Here is a 14,019-nt window from a genome sequence, read left to right on the forward strand (position 1 = left end):
TGAAGCACCTTGGAAAGTTTTACTATGTTAAAGGCACTATATAAATACAAGTTGTTGTTGTTGTTGTCGTTGTCTGCAGAATAAATTCCAGCTGTAAAGGATAATCGTTCAACAACAATGGGCTGGTGAACCAACTACCCATTGAATCAGTGACCAAGTTATGGGCATCAAGGCGGCTGATTTGAATTGTGTCATGTTGATAATTAATTATACTTTGTCCAATGGATAGATAGAGGCTTTCCCTCTCTCATAGAAACATAGGAACATAGAAGTTAGTAGCAGGAGTAGGCCATTCGGCCTCTCGAGCCCGCTCCGCCATTTAATGAGATCATGGCTGATCATCCAAATTCAGTACCCTGTCCCTGCTTTCTCCCCATATCCCTTGATCCCTTTAGCCTCAAGAAATATATCCAACTCCTTCTTGAATATATATAATGAATTGGCCTCAACGGCCTTCTGTGGTAGAGAATTCCACAGGTTCACCACTCTCTGGGTGAAGAAATTCCTCCTCATCTCAGTCCTAAATGGCTTACCCCTTATCCTTAGACTGTGACCCCTTATTCTGGACTCCCCGACCATCGGGAACATCCTTCCAGCATCTAGTCTGTCTAGTCCTGTTAGAATTTTATAAGTTTCAATGAGATCCCCTCTCATTCTTCTAAACTCTAGTGAATATAAGCCTAATCGACCCAATCTCTCCTCATACGTCATTCCTGCCATCCCAGGTATCAGTCTGGTGAATCTTCGCTGCACTCTCTCCATGGCAAGAACATCCTTCCTCAGATAAGGTGACCAAAACTGCACACAATACTCATGGTGTGGTCTCACCAAGGCCCTGTACAACTGCAGCAAGACATCCTTGCTCCTGTACTCGAATCCTCTCGCTACAAAGGCCAACATACCATTTGCCTTCTTAACCGCCTGCTGCACCTGCATGCTTACCTTCAGCGACTGGTGCACAAGGACACCCAGGTCTCGTTGCACTTCCCCTTTTCCCAATCTATTGCCATTCAGATAATAATCTGTCTTTCTGTTTTTGCCACCAAAGTGGATAACCTCACATTTATCCACATTATACTGCATTTGCCATGCATCTGCCCAATCACCCAACCTGTCCAAATCATCCTGGAGTTTCTCTGCATCCTCCTCACAGCACACATGCCCACCCAGCTTTGTGTCATCTGCAAACTTGGAGATATTACATCTAGTTCCCTCATCTAGATCATTTATATATATTGTGAATAGCTGGGGTCCTAGCACCTATCCCTCCGGTACCCCACTAGTCACTGCCTGCCACTCGGAAAAAGACCCGTTTATTCCAACTCTTTGCTTCCTGTCTGCCAACCAGTTCTCTAAAGAAGACAGTACCTTACCCCCAATCCCATGTGCTTTAACTTTGTACGCTAATCTCTTATGCGGCACCTTATCGAAAGCCTTCTGAAAGTCCAAATACACCACATCCACTGGTTCTCCCTTATTTATTCTACCAGTTACATCCTCAAAAAATTCCAGTACTTGTAACTCTTTATAATTACTCCCACTTCTCTCTTGAGGAAGGGTCGTAGATGTAAAACTGACTGACTGGCCTGCTGGAGATTGACCTGACCGGCTGGTGACCTCATCCTGCGGGGGTCATCTGACCTGCTCGGGGCCACCTGATCCTGTTGGTGTCACCTAACCTGTGGGGGACGTCACCTGACCTGTGGGGGGGGGGTCACCTGACCTATGGGGGGTCACGTGACCTAATGTGGGTCTCCTGACCTGCTGGGAGTGACTGGGTCTGACTTCAGGTGACCGCCAGGCTCTCCTGAAAACAGTGAGGACCAATATGGCGATGGCCATGATGCCGGTGCAGAATAGGTGCAGGATCTTGTGCCCAGAAAGTGGTGTACAGTGCACCCATTTTACGCCCAAAGAACGGACGAAACATATACCAATTTCTGCCCCACCGTGTCCAAATAACATTTGCCAAATGTGGCCCATGCCAGGAGACAGATATCGGATCAGGCCCAATATAGAAAAATCCCTTAATCATTTTAAACACCTCAATTAGATCTCTCCTCAACCTTCTAAACTCAAGGGAATTCAAACCAAGTTTATGCAGCCTGTCCTCCTAATTGAACCTTTTTAGCCCCGGCATCATTCTGGTGAATCTGCCCCGTACCCCAGTATATCCCTTCTGAGGTGCGGTGCTCAGAACGGAATGCAGAACTTCAGATGGGATCTGACCAAGGCTCTGTACAACTATTCCACCTCGTGGAGACAGGAGCCTTTGAAAGGATGAAGGAGAGGAAAGTAAACATACTTGCAAATGAAAAAAGAATCAAAATAAGGTTTTCGGGTGTGTTTTCAAAAAATCCATATTCGACCCCTTTAAATAGATTCGCTACCATCAAAAGCCACGGCGCATTCAAATTAGGATCAGTTTGTTTATATTGCTGATGTGTGAATGCTCTTTTAAGCATGAGGAATATACTGATCAAAAGAACATAGACAGCCCCTTGAAGATGCTAAGTCAGAGGGGCTGACTGCTTTTGCATCTGCTGTGGGTTGATTACTGATAAATAGCTGCTGTGTTGTTAGCTTGCTAAAATGTCCTGCTTTGATGTGTGAAGAATTATAGTTATTATTCATTTAGACACATTAATGGTTAGTTGGATTACCAGCTGACATGGATGAGCTCACTAAACACGACCACAGTGACTTTAAGAAAAGCCAGTTCTGCCTAGAGAACTGGTTGAATTAAACATAGTGTTTAGCAAAAGAATAGCGAGAACCATAATGATAGATTTGGATTATGCCTCCCACTATTAATCCTTTGCTTCTATCTGACAAGGACACATTCCTGGGACATCCCCTGTAAAGGCAAAGTAGATCTGCCGCCATCTTTAATTGCATTTGGTCGGTGCTGAGGCAGCCGTCCTTCAAAGTACAGCTATTATTCTGTCAGTCAAAAGTCAATGCCTGGGGAGTAGATGGAAAGTATTTTCAGAGAAAGAAAAGAAATAGATGTTGTGAAAGTGGATTAGCTTTTTAGAGAATCCGTTCTGGAATAGCTGAACGTACAAAGTGTCTTAGCTTAATAGTTACAAGATTTGTGGAGTGATTTTTTTAAAAACATTTCCTGGAAATGTCCCAGTTTGGGTGAATTTATTAATGTGTCTGACAGTAAAGAGCATCAGAATGAACAGCAGCCGCTGTGTTTTTGCAATCCACAACATTGCTAAAGTGTTTGGAAAAAAAGCGCTGCTTTCTTCATTAATCCAACAGAATTAGATATGGAATAACGAGAGCAGGCAAAGATCACCAAGGTGCTCGCCAGGGTGTCTCCATGGGCTGCTCTAGTTGCTGTTTTCATGCTCCTTCCACAGAGAGCAGTGTGAAGTACTGGGACGATTAACGGTCTGACAGGCCTCGGCGTGGATGCTCCTTCCATGGCCACAGCCATCTTTATTCCAGATAATAGTGGGGGGGCTAGTCCTGTTCGGCGGGAGGAATTTATGGGCTCACACAACCCATACAATGAGGGGGGTGCCACCCACACCAACTGGATGTGAGTATTCCACTGGCAGTCCATTGGGAACCGAAGCTCCGGTCTTCCACTTGCCGGGACTCTCTGGAGCGGGCGTCAGGAGCACCTTCTGGCTCAGAGGCAGGAGTGCTACCACTGAGCCAAAGGCTCGCTCCTGTGATGCTCTGGGATGTACCATGTGGCACATATTGGCGGGGGGGTCTCTACTTCTGCTCTGGTCAGCCCCAGGTTAAAGCAAATGAGTGGGAAACCACACGCTGGTGAGCGCAGAAGCAAAAGCCCCGGCCATAAAATTTAACTCCACAACCCATCAATTTGCAAGTATCTTAGGATAGAAATTGTGCCTGTTTTCCAGGCGTAAAATAGGGGTGAAGCAGACCAATTTAGCAGTGGGACAGCCTACGCCCAATCTGCGCAGGCGTGGCCCACCTGCTAAATTGGTGGGGTCCTTTATTTTAGGCGTCCCGGGCGGACTCTCTTGAGATGCAGTGAAGTCTGCCAGCGGCCTCGCCGCTAGTGAATTTTCACACCCCCTTCTCCATACTGCACCCGGGTGCAGAATCACAGTGATTGCTCATTAACCTGGCTTCTCCTCAGCAAAAAGCCACCGGAAAGATTCTTTTCGATTGTGTCTGCCACCACCTGAAGCTCGTTGAGGAGGACTACTTCGGAATGGAGTTCAGCGATCGCTATGGGAATGTGGTAAGCGATGACCTATCCCTGTGTCTTAGCAACCGTAGCAAAGTCTGCAGCGTGCGGTAATTTAGAGGTACAGGCACGATGGGCCAAATGGCCTCCTTCTGTGCGGCACGATTCCATGATTAGAGAGGTATGAAATGGAAAATACCATTCAATATTTTAAAGAGCCAATTTTCTATTTGTTGATATTGTTAACATGATAAATGGTTATTGACTACATCATATAAAAGTTACTTTTCAACAAAAAGGGCCCTTGAAATATTTAAAGGATGCAAGAAATATTTTAAATAGCTACCTTATTGCTTCTGTCAGGAAAGTCTCAAAGTGTTTCACATACAATGAATTACTTTGTAGCGCAATAAGTATTGTTATGTGGGCATATATGCCAGTCATTTTGCACACAGCAAGATCCCACAAACAGTTATGAGATGCATGACCTGTTATTCTGTTTTTGGTGGTGTTGGTTGAGGGAGGAATCTTGGCCGGGACACCAGGACAGCCTTCCTGACACACAGGTTTTCCAGAACATTCCCTCCTCCTCTCCAGTGCCCACGATGAATCATGCCCAAATATGGTATGGTGAGTGCGAGCTGCCCTCAGGAGCTCCATTCAGTTCTGTGTTGGTAAACTCTTTGCCTGTGGTGGACCAATCCACTGAGCCCAATCCTATCCTAACTCGGGGCCATACCATTGCCTTTTTTGCTAAGTTTAATGGAAAATGATGAAACAATATTGTAACCTCGTTAGAAAGCGCTGACGGACTATTTGCCCATGTTCAACATTGCTCTTCTACCCCTCCAAATATGGATTAACAAACACTCGCAAAAATTGAAAATAAGCAATTCTTTTTGCATGTTAAAACCCAACTAATCATTACTAATGAACTCGTAGCATTCCACAGTTACAAGAAGTGGGCACTTTACTGGAGTGAGGGGGGTTTCCTGCTGGAGATGATTTCAAAGCTATCACCGTGGCAGAAGTGAATAGTAAAGAGGAGCTTTCTTCCCTCTGTGGGTGTGTCTCGGTGGATCAGGAAGGACAGAGGGTGGCCTGGGCACACAGAGGTCATTGGAGGTACAGGACTCCCAGTAGCTCCTGCCCCATGTGCAGCAAGTCCATTGTTGTGAGCCAATGATTTGGTTATGCACCAAGTCTGAGTAAGTATCAATTAGTGTAGAGGATGGGATCCTAGGACCCATTAGAAGGTCAGTAGCTTTGGACCTAAAAACAATCAACTTTTTAACCTAAAATAACAGAAATTGCTGTCACAGACCTGAAACATTAACGCTGTTTCTCTCTCCACGGATGCTGCCTGGCCTGCTGAGTGTTTCCAGCATTTTCTGTTATTTCAGATTTCCAGCATCCGCAGTATTTTGCTACTGTATCAACTTTTTAATCTAACTATTCATGGATTAAAATTCCTCTCTGTTCTACTTTTAGTGCACTAGTTAATGCCCTCCTGTCAAATTCCTGTGTGTGCTATCTTAACAAACTCGTCAACCTGCTTAACTTCTGCATACGATGCCTTTGTTTTTTTGTTACCGCGATGAAAATTCTCAGAAGCCGTGCGTTATGAAACCCTGAGTCCCTGCAATCTTGTTAGAAGGTCAGCAGTTTTAATGAAAACAGATTGCCCTCTTCTCAAAATGGCTAAACTTAACCCACTTTCCAGCAAGGATCACTGGATAGTGGTCAGGAAGAAGAGCCAGAGCTGATTCCCCCTTCCCCTACTGCTGGACATGGTGACTCCCACCCAGTTTTACCTGCCCCACCATTGCCCTGGTTGGGATCAGCTAACTCAACACAGACCAGGAATGTTGGGCCTTCATGTTCTGTATAGCCCAGTACCATACCACACAGGCCTGTTACTCACTGAGTTAGTGCGAGCTTTTTTTAAATTGAAGTGACCCAACTATGTTGTGTATAAATGTATATGCTCTATCCTGTCATGCCATACTGATCTGGATCTCTGTACTAATTGCAGGTTTGGTTGGATCTCTTAAAACCTGTTTTAAAACAAATCAGAGGTGAGTAACGTGCGCATTTCTAAACTATCTCTGACTAAACGCAAAAGGGTTTCTTGTTTTAATAGGAAATGTGTGGAGCATGATTGGCCAATTACACATGGCCATGGATGGAGATCCCGGCGTGCCAGCATTTACTGGGGTACAGAGAAAGCTTTGGAAGTAGAATTCATGGCCCAGTGTGATGCGAGTAAGAAATTGTCCTTTAGACAGAATAATTCTCGTGCTTCATCAACCTATATACAAGAGAAAGTCAATACATGGCCTTCCAAACTAGAGCTCAGACGGAATGAGAGAATGTTCCAGAAGTGTGGTGTAGATTGGGTTTCGTGGTGACTCTCCCACTTTAGTTCCCATCAGAAGCTACGGCCAAAGATATTTTGGCCATATTTCTACAGTCTCCATGAGATGTATAGCCATAATAATAGGATGGTTCTAAAGGAGACGGAATGGGTTTAATGCCCCTTTTGTCATTTAATCATGCCTGCCCTCCATCCTAACACAGACCTCTCCCTCTTGTTCTTTCCCTGCCCTCCTTTCCCAGGATCTGTATTTGCTTAGAAGCCATTAATTTCTAATTTCTTCCAGTTCTGATGAAAGGTCATCGACCTGAAACCTTAACTCTGTTTCTATCTGCACAGATGCTGCCTGACCTGCTGAGTGTTTCCAGCATTTCCTGTTTTTATTTTGGGTTTACTGTATGATTGATTGAGAATAACTTTCCCGTCTTGAAAAGATTAACTTTATATCAAATAAGAGAGCTGCTTGATGAGACCAGAGCCATTATTTGTGTCTCACGTATGTTGCCCATCCCTAGTTGCTCCCTGTTTTGGACAGGCCACTTCAGAGGCTTGAAGGGTCACCCGCACAGTCACGTGTTGGCCTGACCGGAAGGATTGTTGTTTTCTGACTGCTTTCCTGGTCATTTTAGTCTGCTGCCAACCCCCAGATTACCAGATTACACTGAGTTCAGTTTTGCAACTGGGCAGGGTGGGATTCCAATGGCAGGGTCACTGATCCATTACCATAATCACTGCAGTGCTGAACCCACACCCATTAGTTTTGTCGCTGGAGTGAGTGCTAATAGGATCCTAGCAGAGGGTACTTTTATCGTAGCGCTGTACTGATCATTGCCAGTCCCTTTTTATTCCAGCACTCGTGAATGTGAGGGATGTCACCGCCGGGGAGCAGAACACTCTCCAGTTCAGGCACTCAGAGTCAGTGCCGAGCATTCTCAAATACAAAAAGAAAATACTGCAGATGCTGGAAATCTGAAATAAAAACAGAAAATGCTGGAGACACTCAGCAGGTCAGGCTGCTGAGTGTCTCCAGCATTTTCTGTTTTTATTTCGAGCATTCTCAGGTCGGGTATGGCACAGCCAGATTTTCAGCAAGCTCCTGCCGCCTCTGCCTCTACCTCAGAAGAGCACCACCCTCCCCATGGCCAGTATAATGGGGTAGTGCTATTACCATACACTATTATATAACAAGAATGTTGTAGATCACGAATAAACTAAAAAAAAAGACTGCATGCAATGCAATTAGCTTCATTTAACTGCAGTCAGTGCTTAGTGCAAACTGTATCCCCACACCACTTAGAGGGGGTTGGAAGGTCCTTAAATACACCAAAGATAATTGAACATTAACAAGGCGTTATTTACTTATGTTAGTTCTTGTATTCAGTGCACCTTAATGAGGTGCGATCTAGTGAGTAAGCACAGCTCTTTCTGCCTGAAAGAGGAAGCTTTTATCCCATCAGTTAAGGTTGGATTTGATGCCAGATCCCAAAGGGGAAAGGCCAATCTCTCAGACCAATTTCCAGCTATTTAGCGTATGTAACAGGTGCCATTTTATTGCTGAAGATCAAAGAGCAAAGCTGCCCCAAACTGCACGTAAGTCATAGCCTCCAGCGTTCAATGCTGGTACATCGTAACATTTAAAGTAGAAAAACCATCTTTAGAAAAAGGCCATGAAGGATTTTTGGCTCATGATGAAGAAGAGCCCTTTCCAACGTGCCTTGCTGGAACTTTCTATAAGTAGTACCAACCTAATACCAATGAATGCAGCCAAAGTGCCTTTGTGCTAATTCATTAATGCAGCCTTTCTCATAGAAAGCTGCTTCAGAAATGTTAGTCAGTAATGGACCCTTCACAAGCCTGAGTGAAAACACCAGCACTACCTTTCAAAAAAAGTCACTGTAGCAAACTGTTAAAAAGGAAAGGAAAGACTTGCATTTCTATAGCACCTTTCACAACCACAGGACATCCCAAAGTGGTTTACAGCCAATGAAGTATTTTTGAAGTGTAGTCACTGTTGTAATGTAGGAAATGCGGCAGCCAATTTGTACACAGCAAGATCCCACAAATAGCAGTGTGATAATGACCAGCTAATCTGATTTAGTGATGTTGATTGAGGGATAAATATTGGCCAGGACACCGGGGAGAACTCCCCTGCTCTTCTTCAAATAGTGCTGTTGGATCTTTTACGTCCACCTGAGAGAGCAGAGGGGACATCGGTCTAAAATCTCATCTGAAAGACGGCACCTTTCAGCACTGCACTGGAGTGTCAGCCTATACTTTTGTGCTCAAGTGTCTGGAGTGGGACTTGAACCCACAACATTAATTTAAACATAGCACACAAAATACTTACGCTCAATCTCACCTCAAATTACTGCATGAGAGGAACCAACAAGCTGAGGCCTGAGGTCTTTGTGCCGAGGGGTTCGGTTTTTAATACATAACTCGGTGATGCCCCAGGTGATAACTCTGATGTAAAGTTAGGCAGGACTGGCGTGACCAATCAATGCCTGTTCACAACCTTGGTGTCCTTTTTGACTCCGTGCTGAGATTCTGACTCCATATCCTCTCCATCACAAAGACTGCCTACTTCCATCGCCGTAACACCAACCATCTCTGCCTCTGCCTCAGCCCATCCTCTGCTGAAACCCTGATCCATGCCTTTGTTACCTCCAGACTTGACTATTCCAGTACTGCTGGCCGGCCTCCCACAGTCCACCTTCTGTAAACTTCAGCTCATCCAAAACACTGCTGCCCGATCCTAACTCACACCAATCCCATTCACCCATCACCCCTGTGCTCACTGACCTACACTGGCTCCCGGTCCGGTCATGCTTCAAGTTCTGGATTTCACTTCCTAAACATCTCCTCTTCTCCACCTCTCTCTCCTCATCTAAGACCCAGCTTAAAACCCACCTCTTTCACCAAGCCTTTAGTCACCCTCCCTAATAGCTCCTTCTTTGGCTTGATGTTGATTTTTGTTTAATTACGCTTCAGTGAAGCACCTTGGGACGTTTTGTACATTGAAGGCACTACAGAAATGCAAGTTGTTGTTAAATACTGCACAATCATGCTTCTTTATCTTAAAGCTGTCAAAATTAAACTCAAACTTCAAAATTGGAGTTAATTGTTATTTAAAACTGCCATGGTAAAGTCATGTAGTTATAAAAGGTTAAAGGATGAAAGAACTTGTATTTATATAATGCCTTTCATGTTCTCAATTAATTAATTTTGAAGTGTAGTTCACTGTTGTAATATAGGAAACGCTGCAGTCAATTTGCACACAGCAACATCCCACAAACAGCAGTGAGATAAATGGCCAGGTAATTTGATTTTTATTCTGTTGGTTGAGTGACAAGCATTGGGCCAGGACACCAGGGAGAACTCCCCTGCTCTTCTTCGAAATAGTGGCGTGGGATCTTTTATGTCCACCTGAGAGGGCAGAGGGGTCCTCGGTTTAACGTCTCATTCGAAAGACGGCACCTCCGACAGTGCAGCACTCCCTCAGCACTGCACTGCAGTGTCAGCCTGGATCTTGTAATTGGGTCTTGGATTGTAGCTGGAACCCACGACCATTCTGACTTCACTCTAATAATTACAGCATCTCAAACAGTAACTGGTTCTGCAGATCTACTGAAGAGTTAAACAATTATAATCTAAACTAACGTTGAAGTTGTAAAGTGATTGGTAAGCACACAGGCCAACTATAGAAAGGTCAAGCCCATTGTAATTGCAGAACTCTGTGTACACTGTCTTCTTATCAATACTCTATTGAAGAGCGTTCTTAGGCCCAGTATATACAATAACTCAAACCCAAGCTAAACTTATGTTCATCTCTTTTAATTATTTGTCAGTATTGATCACTACAATACTATAGTTTTTTTTTAGGTGTTTGACTGTAACCAGATAGGAAATTCTTGGCCAGTCCCCTCAGAGAAGTACCTTGTGGAAATGAAGCATTTCACTGAGGAGAGAAAACTAGTTCTCTTTACTTTGACTTATTGCGAGCATCTCGAACAGCTGGCAACATCAAGAAGCAACACTGGCGATAGACGATAGCCTCAATCTAGGGTTCTATAGCTGTGTCTTCACTTCCAATCTGGTTGTGTGGCGATAAATGAAGATTGGGAGGAAACAAAAAAATTGGAGTAGCATGAAAACTATAGAGCAAACAGTTCACAGACACTAGTACTCGTCACCCGATTAACGTAAATATTTCAGCAAATACCACCACTTAGCTTAAATTAGAGCTAGGCTGTTCAGGAGTGAAATCAGGAAGCACTTTTTCACAGAAAGGGTAGTGGAAATCTGGAATTCTCTCCCCCAAAAGGCTGTGAATGTTAGGCGTCAATTGAAACTTTCAAGATTGAGATTGATAGATTGTTGTTGGGTAAGGGTATTAAAGGATATGAAGCAAAGGCAGGTAAATAGAATTGGGGTGCAGATCAACCATGATCTGATTGAGTGGCTGAAATGGCTCGAGGGGCTGAATGGCCTCCTCCTGTTCCTATATGTCTCTCATTTGTAAATTGTTATATTTTAGAATCTCTGTTTTTACAGAATATGGAAGAAATTAAGATCTGCAGGATTTATTTTTCTTTATTCATGGGATGTGGGCATCGCTGACAAGGCCAGCATTTATTGCCCATCCCTAGTTACCCTTGAGAAGGTGGTGGTGAGCCACCTTCTTGAACCGCTGCAGTCCGCGTGGTGAGGGTACTCCCACAGTGCTATTAGGGAGGGAGTTCCAGGATTTTGACCCAGTGACGATAAAGGAATGACGATATACTTCCAAGTCAGGATAGTGTGTGAATTGGAGGGGAAATTAGAGGGGGTGGTAGCATTCACGCCTAGTCTCTGACCTGCTCTTGTTGCCACAGTATTTATGTGGCTGGTCTAGTTAAGTTTCTGGTCAATGGTGACCCCCAGGACGTTGATGGTAGGGGATTCGGTGATGGTAATGCCGTTGAATGTCAAGGGCCGATGGTTAGACTCTCGCTTGTTGGAGGCAGTCATTGCCTGGCACTTCTATGGTGCGAATGTTACCTGCCACTTATCAACCCAAGCCTGAACGTCGTCCAGGTCTTCTTGCATGCAGGCCTAGACTGCTCCATTATCTGAGGAGTTGCGAATGGCACTGAACACTGTGCAGTCATCAGCGAACATCCCCATTTCTGACCTTATGTTGGAGGGAAGGTCATTGATGAAGCAGCTGAAGATGGTTGGGCCAAGGGCACTGCCCTGAGGAACACCTGCAGTGATGTCTGGGGCTGACATGATTGGCCTCCAACCACCACAACCATCTTCCTTTGTGCTAGTTATAACGCCAGCCAGTGGAGCGTTTTCCCCCTGATTCCCATTGACTTCAGTTTTACTAGGGCTCCTTGATGCCACGCTCAGTCAAATGCTGCCTTGATGTCAAGGTCAGTCACTCTCATCTCACCTCTGGAATTCAGCTCCTTTGTCCATGTTTGGACCAAGGCTGTAATGAGGCCTGGAGCCGAATGGTCCTGACAGAACCCAAACTGGGCATCAGTGAGTAGGTTATTGGTGAGTAAATGCCACTTGATAGCACTGTCGACGACACTTTGCTGATGATTGAGAGTAGACTGATGGGGCGGTAATTGGCCGGATTGGATTTGTCCTGCTTTTTATGGACAGGATATACCTGGGCAGTTTTCCACATTGTCGGATAGATGCTTAAACACCATTTATTAATGGCATTGCTATTGGTAGCTTGTGATTGATGCTTTGGGGTTTTGTACCTACCCCCAATTTTCAGTGGTTCAGACACCATGGGGTCGACACATGAGTCTAAATGGGTGTGTGAGATTGATGCAATTTTAACTCAATTGGCCAATTGATTTCCAACGTGTGGGAACCCTTGGCAAATGAGTATTTCCAGTCAGAAAGTCGCATAATATGACATCATTATTGCTGCTGCATTTAGGGTCTGCAGCAAGCCTTGCTTCTTCTGCAGGCTGCCAACCTTTTGGCATTTGCTGATACACTGAGCTGGAAGCAGAATGGCAAGAGAAAGACCAAGGTCTGCACCCCGTTTTGATGACGTTGCCCTGCAGGCTTTAGTGGAGGGAGCAAGAGCTCACAAGGAGGTGCTCTTCCCTTCATCAGGGAGGAAGATGCCTCCCCAGCAGACAAAGGCTGCGTGGCTGCAAGTGGCAGAGGAGGTCAACTCCTTATCGGCTACCCGCAGAACCTGGATACAGTGCAGGAAGAGATTTCATGACCTTCAGCACACTGGAAAAGTGAGTATGAAGTTCCCATCAATCTCAATCTGATCTCCATTGCCTCTCTTCACCAGCACTCAGCTTTAGCAATCTCTTCCTCCACATCCCACTTGACACTGACATCAATGCACCCGTACCCATTCCCTCTCTCTCTATGCTCACATTCACCTAACTATTCGACTATGCAGCCCTCACCCTCCCTATCACTCTGATGCTATGAAAACAACTGACAACACACAGGGAGGGCCCTTGGTCTTGCCACCTCACTCCATCTTTGTCTCCCTCTAAGCATCTATGCTATGGATTTTCTACGCTCACTCCTTCATTCTCACTCAAACTCCACTTGTCTCCCTCATTGCAGGAAAAGAGAGCTCACAATAAAAGAGAACGAGTGAGGACAGGAGGAGGGCCACCATCAGCAGCCCACCTCACCCCCTGGGAGGAGGCAGTCCTGGAGGTTGTAGGACTGGAGGATGAGGCGCAAGTGGGGGACGGACAGACGGGTGCATCACAGCAAGCTGGTGACAGAATAGTTTTCCATCTCTCTCATTGATATTGCATGAGTCGCTGATAATGATTCTGAAGCTATAACAGATGGACCTATGATCATCTGCAATATGCAATGTGCATGTAACCTTGACCTCACATCTCTAACTCTTTCCTTCACTCCCCCACAGGACCATAGCGAGCCCCCATCCCCACTGTCCAGGAGGAAGAGCCTGAGCTTCCAGACGACTCAGAGGAATCTGCAACATCTGAGGGCGCAGCGTCAGCAGAATTCAGCGCACCCAGCACCAGCGCAGACACTCACACCTCGGTGGGACCTTCTGGACATAGAATAGTGTTGTCACCTGGTGTATCACAGCTCACAAGTGAGCATCAGCAGATTGTGGAGACAGGGACAGCAGTGGAGAGTGCTAGACAGAGGGCGCAGGACTCTGCCAGCTCGGCTCAGCTGCATGTCGACCCTCTGCCTCTGGGCCCATCCATAAGATCAGCGGGGCTGGAACTCCAGGAACAGATGCAGGAGTCTCTGGCAGGTTTTGTCTCTAGGGTCAATGAGAGTGTGGAGCGAATGGAGGAGTCCATAGCGAACATGAGCAGAGCCTTTGTGGAGTCATTGGCGCATGAACGCATCACCATGGAAAGGATGGTAACCTCCATGGAGGAGATAAGTCGCCAGGGTATGGAAAACATGGTGAGTGTTCATAATAGAATTA

The 14,019-nt window shown here is 45.4% G+C and overlaps 1 protein-coding gene across 1 annotated transcript in view; it reads left to right on the forward strand.

Annotated features, from left to right (window-relative positions):
* The window catches only part of LOC147124900 (FERM domain-containing protein 7-like), a 114,417-nt gene that overhangs the window by 24,799 nt on the left and 75,599 nt on the right, over window positions 1-14,019 (forward strand). The window contains exons 2-3 of the mRNA XM_085994605.1: window positions 4,130-4,234; window positions 6,216-6,258. Of these exons, the coding sequence (XP_085850731.1) occupies window positions 4,130-4,234; window positions 6,216-6,258 (148 nt within the window). The remainder of the gene's footprint in view (window positions 1-4,129; window positions 4,235-6,215; window positions 6,259-14,019) is intronic.

This window comes from Somniosus microcephalus, chromosome 1 (assembly GCF_052327205.1).
Source record: "Somniosus microcephalus isolate GS21.2 chromosome 1, FLI_Smic_1.0, whole genome shotgun sequence".
Taxonomy (NCBI): Eukaryota; Metazoa; Chordata; class Chondrichthyes; order Squaliformes; family Somniosidae; genus Somniosus; species Somniosus microcephalus.